Here is a 19,636-nt window from a genome sequence, read left to right as displayed (position 1 = left end):
GGGTCTGTGGCTCAGCGCTGGATCGACGGCTGGCCTTTCTGGCCTTCTGATAGGCCTGACACAGTTCCTTCATTTTCATGTGGCCATGCTGCTGGTCCTTGTTTACCTGCATCCCCCGTGCAATCTGCTTTTAGATGTTCGTGTTTCTGCTGCTGGTCTCTAGCTGTGCCTGCACAGTCTCTTCTCCCCACAGGCCTGGGAGATCCAATATCTGCTGTTGACTCCAAGCTGGAGTGTGGCTGGAATGTGTAGCTGGCATGGTGATCTAGGCAGTTGCAGAGAACTAAAGAGTTGCCAAGATGGACAATCAGAAAAAGGCATTTAAAAAATTCTCAGGGCTTTAAGGGCGGGGCCTCTGTGATCTCTGGGCAGTGGAGTTCACAATTGTGACTAGGGTGGTCAGTGTCAGGAATTGTGGGACAGTTGCTGGAGGACTGTTAGGGTCGACATAAATAACACATTGTCTACATTTTCACTTGTGTTGATCTCGGTACATTGACTTTGAGTTGGGGAGGTGGTATTACTGTGTCGCTGTAACAGGGCAGTTATGTTGGTGGGAGACAAATTTAAGTTTGATCCAGCTGTGCATGTATCTATGCCAGGTGGCTTACAATGACCTAACTTTGTAGTGTAGACTAGTCCTGGATCCCTTAAAGATAGACTCTGTGATTGATTGTGGAAGGTAATTGATCTCTCAACGTCTGTTCTCTTGCAGGTGTTGTTTGATACTCAGGCTCCATTAGTTGCCATCAACAAACTTCCAACTGTGCCAATGCTGGGTCTGACTCAACGCATCAACATTGCTTATCAGTGTTTCTCAATCTTGCCTCAGTCACCCACACACATCAGGCTGGCTTTTAGGAATATGTACTGCATTGACATCTACTGCCGGAGCCGTGGGGTGGTGGCAATACGTGATGGAGCATATAGTCTTTTTGACAATAGTAAAATAGTTGAAGGTTTTTACCCTGCACCAGGACTAAAGGTAATTGTTTTTGTGTTTTCTGGCATCTTATGGAAGCATCACTCATGGTTTCATTGTGCAGATTGAGATGAACTTTTCATTTAAAGCCAATTTATATGTGAAGAATACACTGTATCTCCTCAAAATTACAGCACTTACTCTTTTTGAGCACAGAATTTTCTGGTTTACAAGTAAACTGGTTAATTAGTATAAATCTATTTTAACTCAAAATGTGTCCAACAAGAAACTTAGCTCTCAATGTGAGACTGTTTTTTGTTTTGTTTTTTTTTTTTGCTCCTGAATGATCTTAATAATGAAATCATGCAGACACTTCAGGCTTCTTTCATACCTAAGCCTCACTGAAATCTTGTGCCAAAGCTACGTTTAAAGACTTTTTTAGGATTAATGGTAATTTTTCCCCATTCTTCATAGTTGAACGCTGCTTCTTCAGCAGGGCCTGATGGATAATTTTCTACTTCAGAAAAGTCTATGTAAAACTGCCCTCTTTGAAAAGGCTGTAGTCTCCCGTTGTTCTCAGCAGGACTGAAGCCAGAGGCTGCTCTTAAAGATGATGGCTGGCTTGGCTCTCGCTGGAAACAGTGGGAGGCAGTGGCCCTTTTGAAAAAGGGCACCTATGCTTCAGTCCTACTGAGAAATGGGAATGGCAGCCATTTTTAAAGAGGGCAGTTTCTGAATTTTCTGAAAGATTTTTATGCACCAGCCTCTGACAGAAACTTTCAGTTATGAAAATTAATGACAAAGAATGAACACTAGTGCTAAATATTTTTCTTCAACATCTGCCCTTGCTCCAGAGCTACACAGACGGTTGGAGAGGAAGTAGGGGTCTGTAGTGGGGAAGAGGACAGGAAGGCGGGGGAAGACTGGTGTGCTTGTGTGTAGGGGAATGTAGGAGGTACAGGAGAGAGAGAGGAAAATGGGGGTGTGCAGGAGGGAAAGAGGAATTGGGGGTGTGTGCAGGGTATATTGGGAGATGCAAGGGGGAATCTGAAGTGTAAACTCCCAGTACTTTCTATTGTTCTGGCAATAAAAACAAAGCAGCTCAAAATGCAGTTTAACTGGCCAGTATGCTCTGCACTGCTCCAGAATAGCATAAAGCAGCTAGAGCAGACAAGTGAATATGGCAATTTAAAGTTTTTAATTTTAAGGCTGATGCTTCATATCATTAGAAATCTCTCATGGTACCATTCTCTTTGGATTTATTTTTATACTGATCATGTAAATTTTTTGGGGGAGGAGAAAGCTTGCCTAAGAATTTCCCTATGTTCAGATGGAATTATGGTTGAAAGTTCATATCAGTAATTAGTAAAATACACCTCAAGGATTTTACCATTTTAAAATCAACCCAAACATGGTAAGATATTGAACAGTTTGCACAGAGTTAAGGTTGTGTGGGTAATATGTGGAATGGGTTGGGGGGAGAGAAAAATCTGACTGTAAAAATCAGTTTAGGATAATCCAGGACCAACAACACTAAAATACCTTAATCGTATGATTATTGCTTAGTGATACCATAGGGCAGAGTTTAAAGTTCTCTGGATGCCTGCATTTCTGTAGGTTAACAAGTTTGGATTTATTTTTGGTCAAATTAAGTAAGGTTCTGTGGGCACTCATTGATATTGTAGAGTCTTTCTTTAAAGAAGAGAAGAATCTCTTGAAATGACACACGCTGATTTGATCATAATTCCTCCAAGTAAGTTGTATCTTCCAGAAGTGTGGTGGGTTTTTGGTGGTGGTTTTGTTTAAGAAACTTCCAGGGACTAGCTGTGCTCTTACCCTTTTTTTTATTCCTGTTTTTTTATAAGCCATAGATTCTGAAATTAGTGCTGTGCATAAATGTCCTTTGGTTGCACTAGAAACTCTTTTCAGATAAATATTTGATATCCTTAATAGTCAAATTCATTGTCTTTTTTCTGTGCCAAGTGGCTAAAAAACAAAAATTTCAAAGCCTTCTAGGAAATTGGTGGTTGGTCAGGGGACACTGGGAACGCAGATTCCTTTCCAGTTTACTTGACTTTCTTCTTGAGGATACCTTCTAAGTAAAGGGTTCATTTCTAGTTGAGGAGGTGAAAAAGGGAATTGTTATAAAGATAATTTTTACACTTGCAAAATTATAAGTACAACTACATCTCAATTGATGGTCCTATCTAAATACAGAATCTCTATAAAATTATTTTCCAGTGACTAGTATGTGATGATTCTTATACACTCACTTCTAATTATTATGTACCTTATTTTATTTCTTGGTTAATGGTTTCCTTCAAGTTTTAAACCTTCTGAGAGCTGTTTGGCTTCACAAATGTTATAGATCTTCCTGAGTTTGATTTAACCAACCTGGAGTCAATTTTTTGTATTTGAGGGCTGGAGACGTAGATTTCCATCTTTTGATAATAGTTTGGCACAAGCCAGTAGAACTTAACAGGAAGGGGGTTGTTTTTCCAAAACTTCTATGGGAATAAACTTGTACTGATCTAGAAAACCGGAGTTGCTTAAAACATTTACTACCTTTTTAATAGGAGATTGGTATGAAAGGCTACTGAATTTTGAGGGTGACCTTGCCAGAGTGGCGAACAGCAACAGTTTCTTTGTAGCCAAATTGGTCTTTGACTTCCTGATCTTGTGAATTGTATTTCAAGTAATGGAATTTATATTTTAATCTAGGGATAACCGAATAAGTTATAAATAGCACACATACACTTCTGCTATTGATGCTTAGATCAGTTATAAGTATAGAGTTACTGTTAGAGGCATGTAATAAATTATAATAATCAAATATATCCACAGACATTCCTGAACATGTTTGTTGACAGCAATCAGGATGCACGAAGACGATCTGTAAATGAGGATGATAATCCGCCTTCCCCTATTGGGGGGGACATGATGGATTCATTGATATCACAACTTCAGCCCCAACAATCACAGCAACAGGTAAAATGTAGGCAAAATAATAAAACCACAAGTTACACTGTATCTCCATTGTTCTCCATAATTATGCCTACCTTTTTAGAAAAATGTATGTGTTGTGTCTTCCCCGAGAGGAATGGCAATAGCAGATGAGAAGCGAGTATAAACCAGGGGTCTCAAACTCAAATGACCACAAGGGCCACATGAGGACTAGTGCCTTGGCCCGAGGGCCGCATCAATGACACCCCCCCCCCCCCTCGCTGCCCCCAGCCCAGCCCCCACTCCACCCCTTCCCCGCCCCCATTCCAACCCCTGGCCCCCGGCCCCGTGCTGCTCTGCTCCGGGAAGCAGCCGGAACCACGTCCCTACAGTCCAGGGGAGGGAGGGGACTTGAGGGCACAGGGCTCCGTGTGCTACCTTGCTGCTCCTCCAGGTACCTCCCCTGAAGCTCCCATTGGCTGTGGTTCCCTGTTCCCAGCCAATGAGAGCTGCAGGAGGCGGTGCCTGGAAGCCAGGGCAATGCAAAGAGCCCTCTGCCGCCCCACCCCGGCGCCGCAGGGACATTGTGCCGGCCGCTTCAGGGAGCAGCGCGGGGCCACAGGGGGCAATCCTGCAGGCAGGATGTGGCCCACGAGCTGTAGTTTGCCCACCCCTGGCCTGGAGGTAGGCCGGGTGGGGAGGGTGCGGGCTGCTTGGTGGGCCGCAGGAAATAGCCCCGCGTGCTGCATGTTTGAGACCCCTGGTATAAACTATAGTGCTTTGAAATAGCCCTTGGAAGATTTATTCATGTTTTAAAATGTATATTTACTTTGAGATAGCATTATAGATAGCACATAGCATGTTGACTGCCAATCTGGAGAACCATTCAACATGTCTTATTTAAAACAGAAAAGGAGCATGTAATTGAGGGGAGACAATGTGGTTTTAAACTACAAGATTTTTTTGGTAACCTGAGGACCTGTATTGGATTTTTGGTCTTTGGAGGGTGGAAGTGAAGAAGAGGGTGAGATGTGTAAAGGTAGTGTTTATGTGATTTGAGGGAAGGGAGTGAAGACTTCAAAAACCGTGGAACAAAGCAACAAGCCCTGAATAAGGAGGTCTGAAGACTTGGATGCTATGGTGTTAAGCTGATTAGACAGATCTGATATCAAACTACCATCAGTTTTTTGCGGAATCTATTAACATTAGTACTTAGTAGATTCAGTGTGAAATCATTGAAGACTTCCATTTTACTGTGTTGACACTTTCAGCCATTTGCAAAACAGGCAGGAGCATCAGGAGCTTACCCTCTTACTTCACCACCCACATCCTATCACAACACAGTGACCCCATCTCCTTCCATGATGCATACACAGTCACCAGGTAAGATGGCTCTCAATTCTATATTGGCAATAGATGTTATGGAATGTACGCTTTTTATATTCTCAAGAATAGTATGATTTACGGCATACTTCTCTCATAAAGTGACTTTCTGTTACTTATGAGGCATGCACAGTGTGGTTGGTCTTAGCTACACTGCATGTGAGCTTTACATGAACTTCAGCCATGCTTCCTTAATTGGCATTTACTGTGCTTGCATAACAGGTAATTATTTTTACAGGCTCCTAAATTGATCAAATCAAACAGCTTCACTTTTAGAGGTCCTTTTCTGAAAAGGCTATTTCAACTTTCTACTCCCAGACGTTTACACTTGGGTGGAGACCAAAACTAAGTGTACATGTCAGAAAGTTATGAGCACCTGAGAACAGAGCTTAAATTGGAAATAGTTATGCAACCTTAACTGTAGTTAGTTTGATGCGCCTGCTATAACAAGGAAAAATGTTATACCTATTGCCTAAGAATGTCATGTATTATACATGTAAAATGTACTATAGAATTTCTAGTTCACATTTGCCTTTGAAGAAGGATTGGTTACTGAATAAATTGGTATCATGGTTGCTGATTCATGTCCAAGATGCAGCTTCTGGGGGTAAAGATAACTCTGACTAGTATGACATGTCTCTAAAAAAGAGAGAGCACTTTTTTTCTGATTTTTCTTTGCTATTGGTTTACTCAAGCTTTTGAAGGAAAAGTAGGAAGAAACAATGAATTGCTGTTTGTATCTGGCTACCTTTATTAGGAAATCTGCATGCTGCAAGCTCCCCTAGTGGTGCTTTGAGAGCTCCATCACCAGCATCATTTGGTCCAACTCCTTCACCTTCCTCCCTTGGAATAACAATGGGACAAACAGCTAACTTTGCCAGCCCACATGGTGAGTTCTTGTAATAGTACATCTCTATATTGACATGAACAATAAACTTTCTTAAAATTAAGCCCTGTCTGTGCAGACTTAGAGACAAGGTAGGTGAGGTAATATCTTCTATTGGACCAACTTCTGTTAGTGGAAGAGACCAGCTTTTGAGCTACACAGAGCTCTTCTTCAGGTCTGGAAATTTACACTGTTTGGAATAATGAGTGTTTAGCAATTGAAATAGCAGTTTGTGTGGATGTGGATTTTCTTGGTAATTATAGCCATACAGATGCTTTCAACTACTTTGATGTGTTGCTAGTCTATTGAAAATTAAGTACAGTAACTCCTCGCTTAATGTTGTAGTTACGTTCTTGGAAAATGCAACTTTAAGCAAAACGATGTTAAGCAAATCCAATTTCCCCATAAGAATTTATGTAAATTGGGGGGCGGAGATGTTAGGGAAAAATTTTTTGCCTGACAACAGACATTATATACACATACAGTATACGTTTTTTAAACAAACAATTTAATACTGTACTCAGCAATGATGATTGTGAAGCTTGGTTGAGGTAGTGGAGTCAGAGGGTGGATCGTCCAGTTGATCCTCTTGCTGTTCTTTCCAAAGTGCCTGGGGGTGCTCCAGCTCCTCTCCCCGAGCATGCTGTGGCCTTTCCCCTCCCCCCCCAGCCTCCTGAATGCCACAGACCGCTCCCTCCCTGTGCCTCCCACCCACAGCAATCAGCTGTTTCGGGGCATTCAGGAGGTTCAGGGGGGCAGGGAACGCTACACACGGTGTCCTTGCTCCTTCCCCCTCTCCCCAGAGCCTCCTGAATGCTGAGAATCCGCTGATTGCTGCAGGTGGGAGGTGCGGGGAGGGAGGGCGGAGTTGCTGATCCGTGGGGCTGCCTGCTGGCAGGCGGGAGGCGCTGCGGGGGTGAAGGGGAGCTGATGGGGAGGCCACCCTGGTTCCAAGCCCCCACGGCCAAACAATGTTATAAGCAAACATTGTACAACTTTAAATGAGTATGTTCTCTAATAGATCAGCAATGTAACAACAAAACAACGTTAACCGGGATGACATTAAGTGAGCAGTTACTGTACCAATCACTCACTGCCCCTTACTAATATGTGGAAAATTGACCTAGACTATCATGCAGTATCACTAAGAGGCCATGGTTTCAGCTGAATTTAATTACTTTACCCTGTATCTTTAAATGTAAAACAACTTCTGTTAATTACCTTCACATGCAGCTTGAATGAAAAAGGGAAGTAATTGCGAACAGGCTAAAGAGATTCAGTAACTTAAAACTTGAAAATTGTTTACCAAGTCTTGTTGTTTTACAGTGCACAAAAAAGTGCAACTGATCCTTCCCCCCACTTCAGTTATTGAATTACTTGGAAAACTCTATTCAAATTACTTCTGCTATAATTACAGCACATTAGATTCTGCTCTCGATAACACCACTACTACTTAAATCACCAAAAATTAAGAGTGGATTTATTTTTCAGCATATCAGTCAAGTAACTGAGAAACAATCTGTTGTAGACATTATAATCTGATTTGTTATTAGAAGTATACACAAATGGATTTTATTATGGAACTTTACTGCAGTGAAGTGAAGTTACTGAGGCATTTTCCCGAGTAAACTACACCCTTTGTCTTTCATTATGTCCAGCTTTCATACAGCTAGTGGGAGGTAGAGATCTGCTATAGTCCAGTGGGACTCTGTATGGAAGGATCCCTTTGAAGAATCTAGTTAATAACTAATAGAATTTAAAGGCAAAGTAATAAGTATGTAAACTTGTATTTTAAATTTAATTCTTTAAAATGCTTACATCTTACAGATGGAGTGTGAGATAAAAGGATGCTGTGTCATATTGGTATTTTAAACGGAGTTTTTGAATACTTCGTTTGAAAGCATTGTGTGTGAGCCATATTTTCTGCGACTTAAGAAAAGCTTTAATTAAAAAATAACCTTGAGAATTTCACAGGTACCATAGACCCTAGTTCACCCTACACAATGATGTCGCCCAGTCAGCGTGCAGGGAATTGGCCGGGATCTCCTCAAGTGTCTGGTCCCTCACCAGCTGCACGCATGCCTGGAATGTCACCAGCCAATCCTTCTCTCCATTCTCCAGTCCCGGATGCCTCTCATTCCCCACGAGCTGGAACAAGTAAGTTATATTTAACAGTATTATAATTGTGACGCACTTAAAGTTAATATTTCTTGTTCCATCTCTTTTGTAGCATTCCTTATTTTTATCTGCTACCCTTTAGTAGTAAAATAATACTTTGCTACATATATGCATTTATTCTGACCCAGTGTGAGTCTTAAATAATTAATAAAAAATGGAAAGCAAGTCAAATCATGGTTAGCACTGGATCTGTTTTTATCTGGTTTTTTGTTTATTTACTGAGCTGTTGATATTGAATATTTGTGTTTAAGCCTTTGATACCTCAAGGTGAGGAGAAGTCCAGATGAATAGCAGCAATGTGAAGAAGATCTGAAAGTACATATGAGTACAAGAATAGTAAAATATCACATCAACACTGTAAAATGATCTTGGCAAGATTGATTTAACTATACTTCTTGATCACTTCTGCCCACTGTTTGAGTACAAAGTTGCCATCTGCTGGCTCACCCCTAACCTCTGATGCTTGGGAGAGAAAAAAGGACCAATATACTAGTTGCTAACATTACTGAGATTCTCTGCATGGGTTGAGTATAACCGCCATAACTACTTGACTTTGTTGCTATAGCTGGGCCTATGTTATATGGCAGCTAGTGCTGTAAATTCCCTTGAGGAGGAGCTAACTGGGAAGATAAAGCAAAAATTAGTCATTCAATATATGAAGTTGGCAAGATGAAACTTCCGCTTTCATGGTAATGCTATTAGTTTTGTTGTTACCTTTTCCTCCAAACCCATTCCCATTTACTTCTGGGTTTTGTCCATCAGTTCCATGCTGTCTGACACCATGTGAGCTCCCTGGGGCAAGGACTGTCATCTTTGTTACTATTTTGTACAGTATCTTCCAAAAATTTGAAAACATAACGTGCAGTCAAACTCTGTACACTTTCAATAAGGGAGAATTTTTCTATTTCCATCAGGTTCCCAAACAATGCCAACTAATATGCCTCCGCCTCGTAAACTACCTCAGCGCTCCTGGGCTGCATCTATCCCCACGATCCTCACTCACAGTGCCTTGAATATTCTACTGCTGCCCTCTCCTACTCCTGGGCTTGTACCAGGACTAGCTGGTAGCTATCTTTGCTCCCCTTTAGAGCGATTCCTTGGATCAGTTATTATGAGGCGACACCTTCAGAGGATCATCCAGCAAGAAACGGTACTTAAATGATTAATTGGTAACTCCCTAAGTATTGACTTTCAAGTGTAAATTTCTTAATAGGTGTTTGTCACATGCTTGCATTGTAGGTCTGGTTCATAAGAAATCACAGACTATTCTGTCTGAATTGTAATTGCTTTCAGCATCTGAGAAAAAGAGAAAGTAAGAGCAGATATCCAGAATGTTGCTGCTAATATATGTTTCCAACTTTCTAGTTGGAACACCATACACCTTCAGCATCCATTTTGAACAACTGTGTATAATAAATCTAGAATAAATGAAGTCCAATGATTAGAGTAGGGGTTGAAAAGTCAGGATTCCTTTGTGTTCTATTCCTGGCTCTCTCACTGACTCAAGAATGAACTTAAGAAAAAGTTCTGAATCTCCCTGCCTCAGTTCTTTTCATCAGTATGATGGGTGTAATACTTGCCTAACCCTCATATCTGGGTGGAGGGGTGTGAGGGCTTAATTAATGCTAGTAAATCTCTATATAAATATGGAGGATCTCAAACTTACATTTTAACTTTCTTGCTTATGCTATTCATGCTGTTGGCAAAGTAAAACAGTAGTGTATCAGTCTATTAATGCAGTTTAACACAGAATTAAATCCCCTTCAAAGTTAGGCTGACCGTATTCTGAAGTCCTTAACTTCAGGGAATCCCACACTTCTAGGTGTGGAGTCTCCTACTTATCTGACTACAGTAAATATCTGGTCCCTCTGTGTAGGCATTTACATGTTTCCATCACAGTAGTATCTGAGTTCTTGATAAATGACCCTTCCTAGCTGTATGCAAAATATTGTGTGATTTCTCCTCCCTTCCCTTGTGCCCTTCCCCCTACCCCCCCTCCCCCAAAAAGGAAAACCTGTGCAGCCGTATAACGTGATAGCTGTTCTTTGAAAAAAAAAATGAATAAATAAAAGATGATGATTGGGGTCCAGATCCTCTGATACCCAGTCCCCCCAGGTGCAGCAGGTTGGGGTGGAGAACCATTATGGTGTCAGATTATGGATCCCTGATCTTGGGGATGGTTTTACTCTAAGTGGTGCATGGAGCAGGCTTGGGGCTGCTCTGAACTTTTCCAGCTGGCTGTACATTCCAAGGAGTCTCTTCTCCCCTTCCCCTTCCCCTTCCCCTTCCCCTTCCTCTTCCCTCCCCTCCCCCCCCCCCCCCCCCCCAACAGCTGGAAATGACCAGAACTCAGCATGCTTTAGCTATACCCTTAGCCCTAGGGATGGGGAGGAAGTGCTGAAGATTCCCTCCACGCTGAAGTAATCAACAGCTGTGGAGAGGAGGTCAGTTTCTACTCCTTTGTGCTTCCAGACGAATGCAAAAGGAGCAGAGTTGGGGCCGGGATCTAGCACTGTATTATTCTCGAAGGTGATGTTTTTATATGGCCAAAACTTAATTGGTATTCTTATTAAAAGAAATAACCTTCAAAAATTTTTGTGGGGGTCTGAGGAGTGAGTTTGTTTTTCTCCTGCTCCAAGAAGTACTAATTAGATGTGTTGTTTCTGTTCATACAGCTACAGCTAATAAACTCCAATGAACCAGGTGTAATAATGTTTAAGACAGATGCACTGAAGTGCAGGGTTGCCCTTAATCCGAAAACCAACCAGACTTTGCAGCTAAAAGTAACACCTGAAAATGCAGGACAATGGAAGCCAGAGGAGCTACAAGTTTTGGAGAAATTCTTTGAAACAAGAGTATGTACTTAAACTACTAACATTCAATGTCTTGTTTTGAATGTCACTTTAATATTGGCCTATTTTGCAGCTCTTATTCATGAGTAATTCTCTTGATATCAGTGGAACTAGTGATGAGAATAAGGGCTGCAGGATAAGAGTAGAGATTAACAGCTATGCACAGTTGTGGTGCTATATACATAGCAAATGGACCAATTTTGATCTCGATGGACCGTACTAATTGGTATTGTATTACTGTAGGTTGCAGGACCACCATTTAAAGCAAACACGCTAATAGCCTTTACAAAACTACTAGGAGCTCCTACACATATCCTCAGGGACTGTGTACACATCATGAAACTGGAGTTGGTAAGTTACTTTTTTTAACTTTATTGACAATATTTAGACTACTGAACTCTAAGTCTGTGCTTAAAATAATAAAAATCTGTTTGTTTGTGACTGCAGAATGAGTTCCACCTTGTAGTGTAAATGAAGATACAGAATGTAATATTAAATGCATAAATTCAATAAAGATGTGTTCACTGTGCTTCTTACGAAGAGGTCAACAAAAACTTGTCTTCTCCCTAGACTCTAAGCATTTGATGAAGATAACACAGCTGTGTGTGTGTATAGTATTATTTCATTGCTATCTCAGTGTAGATTCACTGAACCATTCTCGTAGCAAGAGGAGATTAGTTAACTCTTAATTATATTTATATTAAATGTGAAATCGTCTGAAAGCTTGAAGAGTCTAGCTTAAGTGTCATTTAACAGTACCAACATGCTACAGTAGTCAAACATATGTTACCTTAATGTGCCTTGCTTTATCATGTTCTCTGTGGCATGTTTTTAAAACAGTTCCCTGATCAAGCAAGCCAATTGAAATGGAATGTGCAGTTTTGTTTAACGATTCCTCCCAGTGCCCCACCAATTGCACCTCCAGGAACACCTGCTGTTGTGCTGAAATCCAAAATGTTGTTTTTCGTAAGTATAATAGCTGTCTTTATTAAAAGCTGCCGTGTGGACAGGGTCTGAAAGAAGAGCAGTGTTACTAACCAGCTAGTAGAAGGGTCAGTTCTCTAAACCTGGCTTCTGTCTGCACATAGCATGGCTACTCTTGGCTAGTAACCATGGTAGCTAAAAATGTTGCTGTTGCAAGAAGCCTAGGGTCGCATACTGGGGGTTTTTTTTCTATCACTCGTTCAGCACACTTTTTCCCTTTCTGTGGCTATGACCCCAGAACTATTCCTGCGTACCTTGTTTGTTTAGTCGTCTTCCTTCCTCTCTGGAGATGCTGTGATAAAGTATCCTAAAATTCATTGCTTCATGCACTGCTGGTGCCATTCTGTATTCGTGTCCTCTGGTCTTTCTGTTCTTTGCTGAAACACTATGGGATAGTTGCTTGCATTTTCCCAGAATGTTGCGATACAAATGTGGTGTGATGTCAGGAGAGCCACTGTGTGGACACAAACTGAACTGTGTTAATCGTCAGGCTTAGATGATGGTGCCTTCAACCAGTTACAAAATCAGTTGTACTGGCAGTGCGAATGGGTCCTTAGGAGGTTATCTCAACTATAGTGTCTTGAGACTGGATGTAGATTATTCCTAATTATTGAGCTGTTATCTGTGAAATATGAGATGTGTATAAAATATAGGCCTAGAAATGTTTAGAAGTTTTGCTGCAATGAGCGGTTCCGTTTTGGACAGTGGGCTCATATAAAACGGGAAGAATTTATTGTGTATATGCAGTAGGATGAAGACAATGTGGAAAGCTATGGCCACAATTCGTTTTACTTCAATACTTTTTCTTAGGTATAGAATCTTTATGTGAAACCTAGATTTTGTGTGTTACTGTATTGAAAGTGCTCCCCACATAGAGATAATTTAAAAGGAAATGAAATAAAAAAAGACCTGACCACAAGCTAGGGCTTGCAGTAGCAAGGCAACTATCCTAACATTATGTGTATGTCTGAAAAATACTGTTTTCATCTTAATGCACTCTTTATCGTTTTTGTTTTACCCACAGCTTCAGTTAACACAGAAAACTACAGTCCCACAGGAAGCCGTTAGCATTATTGTCCCAATAATTTATGATATGGCTTCGGGTACAACGCAACAGGCAGACATTCCCAGGCAGCAGAACTCTTCCGTTGCTGCTCCCATGTTGGTTAGCAGTATTCTAAAGAGGTTTGCAGAACTGAATTCTCCACGACCAGGTACTGTACATATCCAGTAGACAGAACTCAAGAAGTATTCAGACTTAAGAATAAGTGGGATTTAGTTTTAGTGATTTGTAATGCATGTCTGTGTGGAGAGAGGATTGATCAGCCTTTCTTGAGGTGATCTTCAGGTCCCCATAGGGTTAATTTATGTGTTGTTGAGTACTATTGAGACCATACCAGTCATTTGTGCTAGAGGGTTGTATTAATGGCACAAGCTAGTCTACTGTTTGTCTAGGAGGTAGAATGCATGTATTTTGACATGGCTTATGCTACTGCAGTCACAGCAACATAGTGTTCATGAGTGGACTCAGTGTAAATAACAATTTTAAAGCTGTGGTAAAACATCTGATTTCATGGTTTACCATAGATTAATAAACCATTTCCATAGAATAAAGATATATTAAAGCCCTGATCAAACACTGTCCGTGTATCGTGAAGAATGAAAAATGATCGGAGAGATTGTTTGCTGAATGTACGCTTTACCAGTGTTGTCATGGGTGCAGTGAAAACTTTCACTTTCTACCAAATGTGCTGTGAAGCTCTTGCATGTAAGTTGTTCCTAGGAATGAAAATTGTTTCAATTTTGCTGCAACGTTTTTATTTAACCACTAAAAAAAAGTGTTTTTTAAAACACACCAGCGATAGGGTTTAAATGGTGAACTCAAAGGCTGAATTCTGCTTCTGTTCTAAGTATTTATATATCTTAATCTAATTCACAATACTTTTGTTATACTTGATGCTTCATTTGGAGTGACAGAATTTTAGAATGTTAACATCTTAAATTGCTAGGGATGTGCCTATTTTTATGAAAATCATGCCACGGTCACATTAATATTGCATCTTCTGTTATATTAAACTTAATAGCAATGTAGATGAGTAGGGGGGAAAACAAACAAGGCTTGGGCAAGGCTTCCCAGACCTCATGGGATCCTCTACTTTAATTCTTTCTGTGGCTTGACTCTTATCCTGTGTTAGACCCTTTCTGAGAACTAGCAGGATGAGAAAGAGGGCAATTGAACTCTCAGAGATAACTTTGAACTTGCAATTTCATTTTTCCAAGAGCCGTGTGTGAGAGATCTCAGGCCTGCACCATCTCCCCATTTGTAGATTTAAAGATAAACAGGTTTGGGCACTTTATTACTGAGCATGATGTTACGTATAACAGGACATGTTTGTTCTACTTAACTAACCAAACATAATTGTTTAAAGTTAATAGGTAATGATCTTGATGTTTTGGAATAACATCTTACACAGTGATAAATATTTTTTTACAAGGAGTTTTACCCACAATATTTCTGTACACAATAGATTGGAATGCTCAGTTGGGTAAATAGCACTCCTTCAAAAAACAAAGTTAACTGAATGTCTCAGAAGTGCAAGTTCTCTCTTGTTGAGTACTAGTGGGGAAAAATATGGATATTTCTCCGAGCCTAACTGGAGTACCTCAGTTCCTGAAGTTATGATTAAATGAAATCCACATTAAAATATTGTTGGAATGCCACGGCATAGGGAACAATCTTCAAAGCTACTTGGAATGTCCAAAATTGAGATATCTGTTCTTTGGTAAATTGATCATGATAGGAGGGTGGAGCTCACCAGTTTTTGTAGCTGTCACTATAGATCTTGATGTAATGAGATGGGACACAGCTCATGGAACAGAATGGGGACAAGAAAAAAGTGTATCTGAAAGAAGCCCATGTCCTCAAGTAGGATCCTATCCAGTCAAGGAAATATGTGGAGTAGGGTAGGGGACATTCCTGTGTACACCAGCCCCATTTCTACCAGCATATAGTGTCTGTATTGATGTGTGTTTAAAAAAAAAAAAAAAAAGTTGGGGGTTGGGGGGGTCCCTCTGCTGGAAACTTTTGAAATGTTTGATGCAATTTGCTGCCATTTAAAAAATTTAAGACCTTTGGAAAGATGTATAGCTGGGTGGAGAGTGTTCTCCTTTTGTCTGTTTGGAGGGGTAGGAGAGGTTATACCTTTCCCCAGTGAAGGAGAGGAATAGCTAGTTGGGGACAGATCTCTTTTTACAGGAGGAGTGAAGAGGGGTTTCCTAGCTGGGACATCACTTTTGACAAATGCTATTGTAGCTCCACCTACTGGTTGGAAGGATTGGGAGACCCAGAAACTTCCCAGCAAGGCACTAGCTCCTTCTGCTGTTCTCACTTTAGATTCATAGATGCTAAGGTCAGAAGGGACCACTATGATCATCTAGTCCGACCTCCTGCACAACGCAGGCCACAGAATCTCACCCACCCACTCCTGCGAAAAACCTATTCCCCAGCTTGGTGAAATTTTCACCATACCAGCCAGAGTGGAATGGGGACTCCCTATGCCAGGGCAAAGAGGAAGAGCTTCCTGCCTGGTTTTAGCCAAGGAAGGAGAATTGCACTCCCTGTATTCTAGCACCTACTTCTGATCCATTGTCAGAAAACTATAGTTTTTGCAAGACTGTATTCATAAATATGGTTTAGGAAAATGCCTCAAATTGTTTAATTTCAACAAAGACAAATACCTATTGTCTGAATGATTGTGACTATAGCTGATAAATGTTCCATCCTTGTGGTTACAAAAACATGCACACTAGGAATGTGATTTGCAGCAATAAAAATGGCAGGAAATGGCAAGACTGACTTACCTGTGTTATGCTCACAACTGAAATATTTGAGAGAGGATGGGACAAATGAGATGAACTGATTAAAAATCCATAAAGTAACACTTATGGTACTATTTACACTTATTGTATACTATAATCAGTGTTGCCTCATTTTGGCTGTATCTTTTACCTTGCTCTCTCTTTTTGTGAGAGAGTATTTTGTACTCAACTTCATTTTCCTTTTAATAAAATGCTAGTAACTGAAAAGTGACTTTTTTGGCAGAGTTTTATTTTCAGGTACCTATTGTTAAACACTGCCTAAATCTTTGTTTCCCTGAAACATTAACTCCTGGTGAATACACAGTGAATCTCTTCCAGGAAAGACTTCCACCCCACCTCCCCAAAAGGAAATCAAATACCAATTGTTCAGTAAAAGATTAACCTTACATTGAAAAAAGGCAGAGAATCCCAAGAGAAACAGTATTTTGTGGACCAATGTGGTTAAGCTTGTGCCTTGGTCCTGCAAGCTGCTCTGGACCCTGTGGGGATGCCAGGGTTTGCCTATGTGGAGGAGCTTGTAGGGCCAAGGCCTTCAAACACTTCAGTTTTTTTTATTACACTTCACCTGAGCTAATCTTTTCTGAATATCTGATTTTCACTGTGGTACTGCATTTTACTTAGCCAATTTTTGCAGCTGGATGTACGGTGCAAGTCGATAATGACATGTCCAAAGTCATGCTGTGACTGTTTGGTTCAGCAGTCAGGATTAATGGCTCCCAGAGCACTTGGCTCTAATCACTTAGATCACACCATCATCCCTCGGCAGCAGAACATAACAGATCTTAATTGACACTGCTTAAGTAGCCCAAAGTTAAGTGGAGAGGAAGAATGCAGCCCAAAAAACCTGACTAGGCAAAAACATATTGTTTTAAACTCTTTTTTTTTTTTTTTTAATTGTACCATATCCTTCACTGTACATTTCCTGATGGAAAGGAATTGGAGTACTGTGTGGCCTGAGATGTGGAGTCTTGCTGGAATAAAGATGAAAATTTCTTGACCTTGGCTTGTGGTGGTTTATATATTTTTATATTTTTGTCAAATTCTTCTAAAACAACTGTTGAGGTCATTGAAATTGATCTGCATAAGAGGTTTCAAATAGGGACATTTCTGGGAACTTGTTGCTGAAAATGTTGGTTTGTTGAAACTGTTCATGAGAAAGGGTTGATTTTGAAGAATTTTCCCATTTCAAAAAAAATTTGAGAAATTTTGAAATTGTCATGTCCCACTTTGACATTTTTGAAACAACAGTTTCATGTTTTGTGTTGAAATGACTTTTCACTTCAAAATTTAAGTTAACTTAAGTGGGGGGAGTTTCAGTTGATCCCATCTAAAACTTTTTTGCATTTTGACTTTGCCTTTTTATCCTGATTTTTAGGATGGGAATTTTTTTTGACATCTTAAATTCTTGTGGGATAGGAAACCATTTCCCACCCAGCACTAGTTTCAAACTTCTTGGGTTTCTTAATCAGCTACTCTATGTAAACTTCTGTCAATTTCTTGAAGTTTTTATGAAACCAAATGTGGTCAGATGCAGCACGTGTAAGCTTTTTATGAACAGGTTACAGAAGAACTAGAAATTCCTTGTATGATAAATCATCCCATGGATTCATGAGACTCAAAAGGTATTAAAGCCTTAATACTAGCTACCACTAGTTTCTGGCAGATTCATGGCTGGCCAGAGACTGTGCTGAGAAATTCAAGCTGAAATTACTTTACCTGACATATTCACAAATTCTAACTGTTGGAGTGAATGGGTTTGGAAACTTGTACCAGAGGTACAAAAACAATATTCCTGAAATGACATATTCATGCAGGCAATGTCCTTGAGGTCAGTGGAATTTGCAAGTCTTAATTAGCACTGTCTTTAAGGCTCTTTCCCTTCTAAGGCTAAAACCGTAGTCTAAACAATGCTTTTATGCTGGTAATCAGCCAGTATGGGTAAATTGCAGTTGTTTAGACTATGTTAAAGTATTACACAGTATTTAAAAATCAGAAAGTACTGTGTGAGCCCCAGCGTGGAGCGAGCTTGAGTAGCATACTTTGCTTGCTTGTTACAAATTAAATTAACCCCTGATTGTTAATTCATTTTTTTTTCTCTGTCATGCTAACTTGTATTTTTTTTCCTTTTCCAGGTGAATGCACAATATTTGGAGCTGTTCGTGATTTAATGGTTAATCTTGCCCTAACCCCTGGTGGGCGCCCATAGAGACTTTTAAAACAAGGCTGAAAAACAAGAGACTCAGCAGCAAAAATCTCAATCTCTGAAGTAAAGCCTTCAATTAAAAAAAGGAGAAAAGGACATTTTGACATGTTGCGTTTTTTTTAAAGAGCTAAATATATTAAACTGGGAAACTTTCAGGGATGCACTTTCATCAAATGATCATCAACATAACTTTTATATAGTGCTCTTGTATAGTGTGTTTTAAGGGATACATTTCAGACTAGGTAATAGATTAAAGTGTCAGCTTGCCGCTAATAGATTTAATATTCTGTTTTATACTAAGATTATGAAAATGCCAAACTTGTTTGTTTTGTTTTTTTTGTTTTCTTATGTTTTGGTGTAATAGACTTGGGTTTTTTTTTAAGACAGATCTGTCATTTTGAATACTGTAAAACTGTGACAAACTTTATATTGAAACTGTATTTTAATATTACTGCTTTGAATCTTTAAACAAATTATTTGGGCTTGTTGTAAACATGACCCCAAAAAGCAATATTTAATAAACTAGATAAAAACCTTAAACTGAGATTGTATGATTTCCATGAACTTCTCTCCTTCTTTCTGTTGTATCACTTTAGGAATTGAATTGTTGTAAAATGTTTGACTAGAATTTGATATACATGTTATTGTCTTAGATGTGACACATTTTATAATTAAAAATACTATCAGGTTTTTTTCAGCCACTTCAGATCATTTGCCTTATCTCCTACATGGCTGTTTGTGTTTTTGGCCCCATCCTTTCTCTGACCCCAACCCTGTGGAAGAAATAATTTTGCTCCCCAACAATTACTTCTTCACTCTGCCAATAATTCTGATTATTTTTAAATCTTAAGGAAACTGTACGTACTTAGTGTATCAATTCTAGTTTATAAACATTATTTAAAATATAATTTTAGTTTGTTTTTATCAAAGTGAAAAGAAGCCACATATACGTAGCAAAGGCCACATGATATAGTGGGAGTAGGCATGTTTACTCAGTGCTCCTGCATTCTTGTTCTGCCTTTCATTTTAAGGACCCCCCTTCTCCCCCCACTGCTGTTACTATTTAAATCCTTAATTTTACATATAATGTTTGAATAGGGGTCAGATGGTGAAAGGAGGAGAAGTAGAAGAATTACAAAGCCATCTTTTTTCAAATTGTGTTCAGTGAAGTTGGACAAACTGATTCAGGAGAGCTGAAGTTGACTAAGAAAAGTGAAGAAATAACTTCATGTTTAACTTCTCAAGTTGGACACTACATTGGGAAACTGGAAAGTAAAAGGAAGGTATGAAAAAGTTTGTCAGTCTTAATGAAGATTCTCAAATAGTTCTATGACTACCCATTCATCTTAAGAATCAATTCCAAACTAATTTTAAAAATGCTCCGTGGATTTACTCATGCCTGCTTT

General features: G+C 39.7%; 1 protein-coding gene across 2 annotated transcripts in view; it reads left to right on the top strand.

The window, feature by feature from the left end:
• The window catches only part of MED14 (mediator complex subunit 14), a 52,861-nt gene extending 34,197 nt beyond the window's left edge, over positions 1–18,664 (top strand). Inside the window, exons 21-31 of one of the 2 annotated variants that reach the window (XM_084649095.1) lie at positions 716–985; positions 3,767–3,910; positions 5,152–5,248; positions 6,006–6,137; positions 8,109–8,291; positions 9,227–9,462; positions 10,988–11,167; positions 11,408–11,515; positions 12,005–12,130; positions 13,173–13,362; positions 18,160–18,664. In XM_084649095.1, the coding sequence (XP_084505221.1) occupies positions 716–985; positions 3,767–3,910; positions 5,152–5,248; positions 6,006–6,137; positions 8,109–8,291; positions 9,227–9,462; positions 10,988–11,167; positions 11,408–11,515; positions 12,005–12,130; positions 13,173–13,362; positions 18,160–18,233 (1,740 nt within the window). In that variant the 3' untranslated portion in view covers positions 18,234–18,664. Of the gene's footprint in view, positions 1–715; positions 986–3,766; positions 3,911–5,136; positions 5,249–6,005; positions 6,138–8,108; positions 8,292–9,226; positions 9,463–10,987; positions 11,168–11,407; positions 11,516–12,004; positions 12,131–13,172; positions 13,363–18,159 lie in introns of both variants that reach the window. The other variant, XM_084649094.1, reaches the window with a different exon arrangement.
• The last annotated feature ends 972 nt before the right edge of the window (positions 18,665–19,636 follow it).

This window comes from Lepidochelys olivacea (assembly GCF_965140295.1).
Source record: "Lepidochelys olivacea isolate rLepOli2 genome assembly, chromosome: 1".
NCBI lineage: Eukaryota > Metazoa > Chordata > Testudines > Cheloniidae > Lepidochelys > Lepidochelys olivacea.
Note: the sequence above shows the minus strand (reverse complement) of the source record. Positions and strands in the feature narration are given on the sequence as shown.